The sequence below is a fragment of the Platichthys flesus genome, chromosome 6 (genome assembly GCF_949316205.1).
Source record: "Platichthys flesus chromosome 6, fPlaFle2.1, whole genome shotgun sequence".
Taxonomy (NCBI): Eukaryota; Metazoa; Chordata; class Actinopteri; order Pleuronectiformes; family Pleuronectidae; genus Platichthys; species Platichthys flesus.
The window spans coordinates 22,395,405-22,405,638 of NC_084950.1; the positions used below are offsets into that span (position 1 = coordinate 22,395,405).

A 10,234-nucleotide genomic window follows, 5' to 3' on the forward strand; every position below is an offset into this window, starting at 1 on the left:
TTAAATGTAAAACACTATTTTATTTGATGGATATTGCATTTATTGGTTGTAATGGACAGATAAGCAAGAACAGGTTTCCAAGCAACTATGACCAGCTTCTATACCAAAGTGAATTCATATTGACATGGATAGCTTACGTTCGCTTCACATGGAGTTCAACTTTGGTAAACTTTGACCTGCCATATTGGTTTTGCATTTGCATGTGTGTGACTGTGTCAACTTGAATCTGTAGATCTTGAGCGGCTTCAGTTTTCCTACAAGAGAACCCACAGCCACCCCACCAATATAGTTCTTTTATATCTTTATCCCTTAAATAGCTGCATAATACTCTCTTTCAAATTATGCGTTTGTAAAACATTTTTATTTACTGCCCAAGCCCTCTTTATTTTTTTACTGAGAACATTTAAATAACATAAGAACTAAATGTGGTACAGTGTTGATTAACACAGAGGATGGTGGTGGGTTGGATGAAGGTTTGGACTCAGTCTCTCCTCTGTTATGTACACTGAAGTTGCGGCGACGTGAGGCCGGCAGATTAGAAGTTGATGGCTTTGCCGAAGGAAGCGGCCAAGTTTGCTTCTCTGAAGGCCTCCGAAACCGTCTGCAGGAGGATGGCCAGAGTGAGGAGGGGGAGAGGGGTGAGGGGGAGGAGCAGGAGAAGAGAGATTATATTTCTGTCAGGTTGTTGGGATATATAACTGTTATGGGTATATTTGTGATGCTTTGTCCTGCGTGCGTGCGTGCGCCTGTGTGCGTTTGTGCATTTAACATACGGGATGGGCGTGGCAGACTCTGGCAACATCTTCACAGGAAGCTCCGTACTCCATGGCCAAAGCAGCTTCATTGACAATTTCTCCGGCTCCCTGCAGGAAAACACAAATATTCAACCTCTGCTTAACAAGCTAATCTTATCCCAGATGTTTATCCATCTATCAAAAGATCTTTCAAAAAATCTTCACAACATTTATGGGATTATTCGTTTGAAAATCGTCAGTCAGTATTTAGGTGAACATGATGGCACAGAAACAACACTCCTGAGAGTGTGACACCACGGATCACAAAGCTTTTTTACAGACACTGGAACATCGTATTGAGATTAGAGGGAAAGCATGAGACTGGTTTAAGTCGAACTTAGATCAAATCCAGTTTGTATTTGGACCCACTGATAGGACTGTGATATCTAGCTTAATGAGTCTGATCAACTACAGCAGGGGTTTTCAACTGGTTTTGTCCCAGGGACCACCATTCGGACTACAAAATAATCCGCAGCCCACTGATGTGCCTACGCGCGTGTGCCTACTTGTCCGTTTTTGCATGCGTGCATGTGGATAGAAGGAAGTTTTAACATTTGGTTTTCCATGTTAGTTTTATTTAAAAACCTCAAACAAATCTAGAATAATCTGTGTAAAAAGAACAAAAACAGTTGATTTTCAGTGCCAAAGAATTGAAAATAAAATTAAAATGCAGTTTGTAGTTGTACTGCATCTCAGAACCATATGTACATCAATAAATAACGTTCATGACTTAAATGTTCAGACATATAGTTGACATTTGTTTTATTTCATATTTGCGTTATTAATTCTGCCCTTTTGGGCCTTCTTTTTGGTCAAATAAAAATTCCCATCATCTTAACTACATCTCCAAGACCTGAGAGTTTTTCTACCTAGCTCAACCACTCTTCTACATCTACCTTTAACCTGCATGCACAGGGGGAAACTACTGGCAGTTTCAAGCCCCAAGCCGGTTTCAAGGTTCCCCTCATCACCTTTATTTAATTTTAGACATATTTTTCTTATTTTAGATATTTTTCACGAAATTCAAGAGTAATCTGGAAATGTGTTGAAATATCATAGCGAATTTCGCAGACCCCCTGCACTGCCGTTGCGGACCACCAGGGGGCTGCGGACTCCCGGTTGAAAACCCCTTAACTACAGACTTATCTCATCAGCAGCTTTCCCCAATTTACCAGCCAACTGAAACAGCTTTCCACTCCCTCTGTGTTTTCTCTCTCATACAGGATAGGTCATGTGTCTGGTGTGGGATGCAGCTCTTACAGGTCCGACGATGTGCGCTCCCATCATCCTGTCTGTCTCCTTGTGGCTGAGGATCTTCACCAGGCCATCAGTGTCACCGATGGTTTTGGCTCGACTGTTGGCTGCGAAGGGGAACTTGCCAACTCTGTATGGAATGCCCTGAGGAGCAGAGGAGGAAGACGCGATTCGATTTGATACAAATTTGAATAGTGACAAATCAAGACAGACATTATCCCAAGGCACTTTACAATTTACTTAGAAATATTGTAGATACAACGCCCAGTTCCCACAATAAGAAATGGAGATAGTAAAATACTGCTGGACATGCCGCCCAGACAAAAACAGAATCTCGAAATTGAGATGTACATTTCTGTCTGCAATGTTTCATTATACGAACACATATAGAGGCTGGTATTTGTTTGTATTGCAACTTCCCATTGATCATTTGTATTCTTCATTTGACTGGTGATGTCAAATGTGAGGAAAGCCTCATATGGCTGACATTGTGAATAACAAATGCAGATTGAGAAATGGCTCAGTTTAACCGCAATCTGTCCAGGACCTGCCCCTCACCCAATGTCAGATGAGATTGGCTCCAGCTCCCCATGTGACACTCAAAGGATAAACTTCAAAGATAATTGATTTAAACTGCTAAATAATTGATTGAATTATCAGCTTAATCTGCAGCTACTTATATAACTCTATAGAGCTTTACAGTGATTTTCAGCTCATTTAAATGTTTCTATTTATTAATTTACTTCATTATATCACCATTTTACTGTCTAATTGTTTAAATCGTTGCTCTAAAAAATGTTTTACTACTGTTTTAAATTAAACAATGACTTGACATAAATATTTGTTTGATCAAACATTATGAAAATGCCTCCAGTAATCTTAATTTATTTTGTAATTTTTTTATAATTCCTTATCTACATTAATTAGTATCATCCTCCTAATAATCATCAGCCCCTTACTCTCACCTCTTCTTTGAGCTGCTCCTCTGTCTTGCCCACCCAGGCCACCTCAGGATGTGTGTAGATCACAGAGGGAACACAGTTGTAGTCGATGTGCACTGCGCCGCCGGCGATGCCCTCAACACAGATGACGCCCTCGTCTTCAGCCTTGTGGGCCAACATTGGTCCGGCGATCACATCACCAATTGCATAAATACTGAGGGGAGAAAACAGTCACAGAAACGTCTTGTTTTACTTTAAAACTTTACATCCTATATGTAGCAGATTCTAATCAAAGCATTATAAGAGGTATCCGGTATTTAATTTTAGGGATTCCTATCTTAAATGTTAAATAACAAATTTTGGATTTAGTAAATAGTAACGATCTAAGTTAGCCTGGATGCCAGACGAACTTAGCCCCGCCCACAACATTTTTGGTCGGGCAGTTCGGTCCCGATCCGCTCCATTGGGAAAAAATTATGCCAGGACCGGGCCAATCAGATTGTCAGGGCGGGCTTTATACGATGATTGACAGATGATCAACGGTAACGTAATCAACCACGTAATCAAAGTGCCCTTGGGCTGAATTTGTTTTCAACAAACATGCCTGCCGCTGGCGAGCTGAGATGTGTAGATGCTGCCATTGAGTCTGTTTTAGAAGACATCGACAGCGCATTCATTTTGAAAGAGGAACACAGAACGTGGAGGCGACGCCAAAGCACCGCACTAATCCCTATCGCCTCGGCGCTTGGCTGTTCAAACCGGACACTGAAGCGACGCTGAACCGCCGGGCAGCGCTAATAATATCACCCGTTGATCAAGTAGATCGCTGCACGGCTTTGTGCCGGTCACACCAGAGGCTGAAACATCGCGCTGCGCCAAGGCTGCCTCGCGGTGCTTCAGCCTCCGGTGTGACCCGCACAAAGTTTTAACATGGGAGTGGATGGGAGCCAGCTGTTATTTAAGGCTTGGCGCTGCGCTGAAGCGTCCGGTGTGAACCCGGGTTAGTAAATAACTCACAATGCGTTGCTTAGCATACGTCACATACTACGTTGCTCTGATTGGTTGTAGGTCTATCCAATTGAGCGAAGAGGAATTTTTCTTCCTGGTCAGTTGAAACACGCCCCATAATGAAAGCCCAATGGAGCGGTCTCAGACTCACATTCTGACTAGAATTGTGAGTCTGACAACGTCAGGCTAGATCTAAGTGGCCTGTAAGAACAGTTTCTTCACCTGTATCAGGAGGACGATACCTTTTCAGATCATCACTAAAGCCTGAAACATGCTTCTGCGACTGCGTCTGCGTCTTTTCACACCGCTGTGGCTCAAGACTCGTTTTCATTCATGCTTCCCCAACCGTTGCGCGTCTTACAAAGCAATTCCGCGCCAGAACACTAGGCGGAGTAATGTTTTTTGTCGAAGACGACCTTAGAGACGCTTTCTTTCTTCTTCGTCGATTGTTTATTTACATAGCCACTGCGGCTCCTCGTAGCCTTTTTCTGGCGGACAAATCCTCCAGAAAAACTCAGTGACAGGTTATACAAGTGATCATACTATCGGATCTCTTCTGCCAAGTGCTCTTCTATTTGGTCCATATTCGTTCTTCTAAATCTTCCGTGATTTCTGCCGGTATTATGGGGCATGAAACCGGAAATGCAGCTCCAGAAGGGATGTAGAGCAGACCAATCACAGCCTTGCGGGCTGAGAGAGCTTGCGGAGCTTTGCCGTAAATTTTAGAAAAGGGGGTCGACACCCGTCAGCACGTAAGGAGGGATACAGAAGCACGTAAGGGACCCGGAAGGGCTCTTGCGCTTACGGGCCCGTGAAAACGCAGAAGCATGTTTCAGGCTTAAGCTGTATAAAAGACATGCCAGCAGGCCGGGCCGCCTCCCACAGATAACTATTTGTTTACATGAGTCAGCCTAAACTAGGAGATACCTGGGTACTTTGGTCTGGAAGCGGTTGTTGACGGGGATGCGCCCCCTGTTGTCCACCTCAAGGCCAACAGAATCCAGACCGAGGTTCTGAGTGAAAGGTCGTCTTCCGACACAGACCAGCAGCACGTCACACGTCAGCGTCTCATTCTTTCCCCCGGCTGCCGCCTCCACTCTGCAACATCAAATACATCAACAAGTTCTGTTACAAACTGGTGCCACAATCTGGTCATTAATAACCCCTTTCCATAGTGTCAATATTTAAAAAGTCAACCGCTTCAGAAGTGTTTTACTGACGCCACATCGATCTTCCCATCGGGCCTTCTGGTGGCTCCCATGACTTTGGTGCCGAGCTTGAACTTTAGGCCCTGCTTCTGTAGAATACGCTGGAAGTTCTTGGAGACCTCCATGTCAATGCCCATGCCGCCGACATGTCCAAGGAACTCTACCGCTGTGACCTTCGAGCCCAGACGCTGCCACACTGAACCCTAAAGTACAGGAGGTCAAACATTTATCTGACTAAGAGGACAGATTCAAGAGCTCCAAAATAAAGACGACATGAGATGTTTGTGCTATGAGGATCTCTTCAGCTACAATTATTTTTTTATTCTAGATCAGACAGTCAATATCTAACACAGATAAGTTTGTCGGTGAATGAGGAGACTAAGGTGAGACTGACCAGCTCCACTCCAATGACTCCAGCTCCAATCACAATCAGCTCCTCGGGCACTTTCTTCAGGGACAAAGCTCCTGTTGAAGACACAACGATCTCCTCATCAATCTGAAGAAACAAACAAAAAACAAAAGATTTAACATGTTTTAACAGCCTTCAACATATTTTTTCCCCATATACATTTTAGCAGCAAACAGTTAGACTTGGCATCCGCTGATGATTTAACTATTAAGCCAGAATATGACATACGTGTATGTGTGTCTTGGAACCAGAGAGATGTGCAAATCATTCAAATTGTCAGCGTATTCAAGACAAGCAAAGGAGGAAATATATCGTGATATTCTGAAATACTTGCAGTAGAGGGGAAATGCAAAATGGGAAATTTTTGTTGGCTAGCTATCTTAGCCTGTAGAGAAAAAAATGTAAACGTTCAGAATTATGTCAGCTCTTAAGAAAACCCTCAGGTGGGGGGATTGATTTTAAACAACAAATCGGTTTTGGAGTGTGATTTTCTTCTATGCCTTAGTTCTTAATGGGTTAATGATGAAAGACTTCTTCTTTGTTGTATATGAACCATGAGGAGCCAGGAGTGACATATAGAAGCGAGTCTCCAAGCATCCAGTTACACTATAACCAAATTTATTTAAACTTCCTTTGCTTGTTATATTTTTGTTAGATCATTAAATGGATCAAGGTTTTGAAAATGTTTGGTTTCCATATTTTCCATCTTTCATATTTGCTTGTAAAGATTTCCGCGGGAGGGAAACTCAGCTGTACCTGGATCCCAGGGAAGGGCGTGACCTCTGAGCCAGTGGCGATGAGAATGTTCTTGGTGTTGATGACTTGCTCTGTGCCGTCTTCTGCTGTGGCCGTCACCTGGTTCTTACCCGTAACCCTTCCATAACCATTTACATGGGTCACCTGAGGGAAGAAGGGGGACACATCATACTGTCAACACCGTGGATAAGATGCAAAACAAGAACTTTTAACATGGAGAGAAGTCTGACTTTGTTCTGTTTGAATAGATGTGCGATTCCGCCGGTCAGAGCTTTGACCGCCCCGCTCTTCTGAGCCATCATCTTCTCCAGGTTCAATGTGAGGCCTGAAACTGATATAAACACAGACCCCCAACAATTAGTCAATAAACCGGAAAATCGGAGATTCTGTTTTCATTTGAACTAATCCACTTAGCTGCCCTAAATATCCAAAGATGTCTTACTTTCGATGCCTCTGCTTTCAAAGTCCTTGCCATGAGCCAAGTGGTACAGGTGCGAGTTGTTAAGCAGAGCCTGCAGACACAAAACATCATTCTCAAGACTTTTCATTCATATACAGTCATTTTGAAGTAGTTTATGTTCAGCTTTTCCAGAAATGGTGCTGGACACCAACAGGTAATAATACAATTTCAGACATAAGGATACATACTGTATTCAACTAAACAACTGAGAACAGAAATGGCCGAGATATGGAATGTTCACATTGAAATAATCACATTATCAGAGTTTGTGATACAAACACATTTGACAATATCAATCAGAAAGAGATCAGTCTATAACCTTTGAGGGGATGCAGCCGACATTCAGACAGGTCCCACCCAGCGTTAGATTCTTCTCCACACACACTGTCTGTTGAAGCAAACAAATGTTATAGAGGCAGCATCTGATTATTGTTTCTACACTACAAAGAAAACATGCATTATTCACTATAAACTGTCAGCTGTGTGACCTGCATTTAGTAAGTGTGTTTCTACAATTTAACAATAAATATCCCATTAAATTAAATTAATATGTTGCATTTCTATCAGTAAATACTCTTGGGGAGAAGTCTTACTTTGAAGCCGAGCTGTGCAGCTTTGATGGCAGCGACATAGCCGCCTGGACCGGAGCCCACCACTGTGATATCTGCATCAACTATAGAAAGGAAACACAGCAAATTTATCATGCCTTTGAGTAAAATAGGAATTTGACATTGTTGAAGGCTCTATACATATAAACTTGCTGTACAGCCGGGCAGTAAAAGCTCTGACACTACACTGACGTCCCCAGTTTATGTCCGAATCTGCCTTTGTCTTATTTTTGAATATTCTGTCATCTCTCTACTTCTGATTATCATAAATGGAATAAAATGGCCACTAAGTATTTAAAAGATAAATAAATGATTAAAGTAGAGTGAAACAAATTCTTCATTGTGTTAAACACATTTTCATATTTATATTCCAAATCTCAATGACGTTTTTTTCTTCCTGTGAGGTTTGTTTCATGTCAAATTCTGCATTTATAAGATTTGAAAAATGGCTAAATCCACTACTTCATATTCACAATTAAGGAAACCTGATCCATTCTGTTTGAGGAGTCACAGGTTTCAGTCACATAAACATCAGCAAAGACTTTAAAGATCAATTTCACAGTTGTACCATGGTTATAACGAGATGGAGGATGTACTAGTGACATAAAACACTGCCATACTCTTAGAATAGCAATTTTATGTTACCTTTTATTTAATTACTATTTAAGATGATTGCTCTTAAATCCTTTAGATTTTTGGCATCAACTATAATTAGGTCTCATAGCTTTGTTTGTCCATATGGTGGTGGCAGACCTGACATTCATTTTTACCCATTTTGAATATAACAAAAGCAATGACTCACACAAGTTTTCTTAAAACACGTCAGGGAGCCACTACACTTTTAAAACCTTTTTAATAATATATTTGAATGAACTTTACCCAGGTCAGACAATATCGATCATGATTACCATGATTTTTTTGTAGTTGCAAACTGCACATTATAGTAATTCTTAGTGGTTCAGTTAATTTAATCAATGCAACCTGGTCCCTGACAAAAGGAAGAAAATGTATGTTTTTTTAAAACTCGTGTTTAATATATTTGAAGCTTTTGACATGTGTCTATTTTGAGGATACTAGATTCTATGCTCTTTTGGAGACAGATACCCAGGTATGTGTTCCATCGATCTGATGTAATAAAGGGCAAACAACTATCAAACATGGGGCTAAAGTTCATTAGAGAACCAGCCATTAATGACGTAATAATATCTTACTTGCTGCTTTGTCAGCATAGGTTCTGACAGATAGAGCTGTAACTCCATGTAGTTTGCAGGGAAGTTGGTGGCTCCGCTGTGAATAGGAATAAAAAACCAGTGAGAAAAAAACATTGTCACAACCCAACATTTAAACAGCTTATAAGAATACTATATTATTTTAAAATTAGTTTTACTATACAGTGATTTCACTTCAGAGTAAAACTAAATTACAACATTTATTCGATCAAATGTTTAGAACAATATAAAAGCAATGCAGTTTATTATAGAAAATGAAAGCAGCCAAGGTGCAAGTAATTAAACCAGTTCAACTTCTGGGAGAAGAACAGACCTTTATTTGTCATCTTTTTCTACTCAGGCACAAGTATCTACTTACAATATTTTCCAGATGAACTCCCTGTCATGACATTAGCCTGATTGTTTTTGGTGAAGCCTGATTCCTTCACCAAAATGTCTTCTATCAGTTGCTCAACTACAGTGTTTAAGTCACAGTGGAAGATTTTGGAAAGAGAAAAAGTTCCTCATAAACACAGTTAGCATCCCACCAATCAGGTTATAAGAAGGTAATGTGAAAAAAGGGGCTCATATTGTCGTACAACCAAACTTTACACATGCAACTGATATTTGATTATTTTACAGGACATGTACGAAGAAGCATCAATATTTGGACAAAAGCATTTAATGTGTGTTAGTTGTGGGGTTAGAGTCTCCTTTTTTCAATAAGCACTAAACTATTTGCTTACAGCTCTAGTAGGTGGGAGCTGTCACTCAAGACTTGTTGCGCAGTTAGCAAGAAGAGATCGAGTGACGGTGATGGTTGATACGACTTGTCAAACTAATAGTTACAAAACAGATGATTATTTCGTACAGTTGTGAGAATTCTGCGTTAAGAGTTAGGTAACCACTGCTAACTAGCTTAGCTTGCTAATGTGACATGTAGGGAAATAAATCAAAACATCGGTTTGCTACGTCTACTCGTCAGTAGCGTTATTGTAAAACTATGTACAAATGCCAACACACAAACATCACTTGTCTCAATATGTGTATCATGTGTTTGCAGTATGAACTACCTAACTTGACCTCCTTCTTTCCGTGTTTTTCGCTACAAAAGACATGATTATTTCCAATTTAAGGACATTTTCGCTAGTATCATTCACGCCGAACTGTAGAAGAAACATTTATAAAATTGGCCATAATAACAGTTTCCTATTAAGTGACATCTTTTTTCAACATATCCCAAACTACTGTGAATTGCAGCTTCGCCTATTGGAGTCTGGTGTTGCTCCGTATGACTTCACCGGACAACAGCCAGCTAGCTGGCCCACTGGTTAGGCCCGGGCGGAAGATTAGAAAACACCAGTACTCCCGTAAACTAGCAGCTAGTGAGACCAGTCTATCCAACCCAGACAACATACACTAGTTAGTGGGTTACCAATGTCTACACTTACCGTGGCCAGAGAGCGGTATAACTGAGTCCAGCTCTGCATGTTGTTAGTGTTGCTGCCCCGATCAGTCACCTACAGCAGGCCGAGTGTGAAGGACTCCTCACACTGCGCAGGCGCACTACCACTGCACAAAAACACGG

At 41.2% G+C, this 10,234-nt stretch overlaps 1 protein-coding gene across 1 annotated transcript; it reads right to left on the reverse strand.

Moving 5' to 3' along the window:
* On the reverse strand, positions 1 to 10,234 carry dldh (dihydrolipoamide dehydrogenase). The gene is made up of 14 exons (XM_062390069.1): positions 10,098 to 10,234; positions 8,650 to 8,725; positions 7,424 to 7,503; positions 7,150 to 7,218; positions 6,813 to 6,882; positions 6,601 to 6,701; positions 6,371 to 6,514; positions 5,600 to 5,701; positions 5,218 to 5,408; positions 4,925 to 5,095; positions 3,014 to 3,203; positions 2,055 to 2,192; positions 774 to 863; positions 1 to 601 (listed from the first exon to the last, which is right to left on the reverse strand). Exons 1-14 carry the CDS (start codon positions 10,134 to 10,136, stop codon positions 536 to 538), a joined length of 1,527 nt encoding a protein of 508 aa, XP_062246053.1. The 5' UTR covers positions 10,137 to 10,234; the 3' UTR covers positions 1 to 535.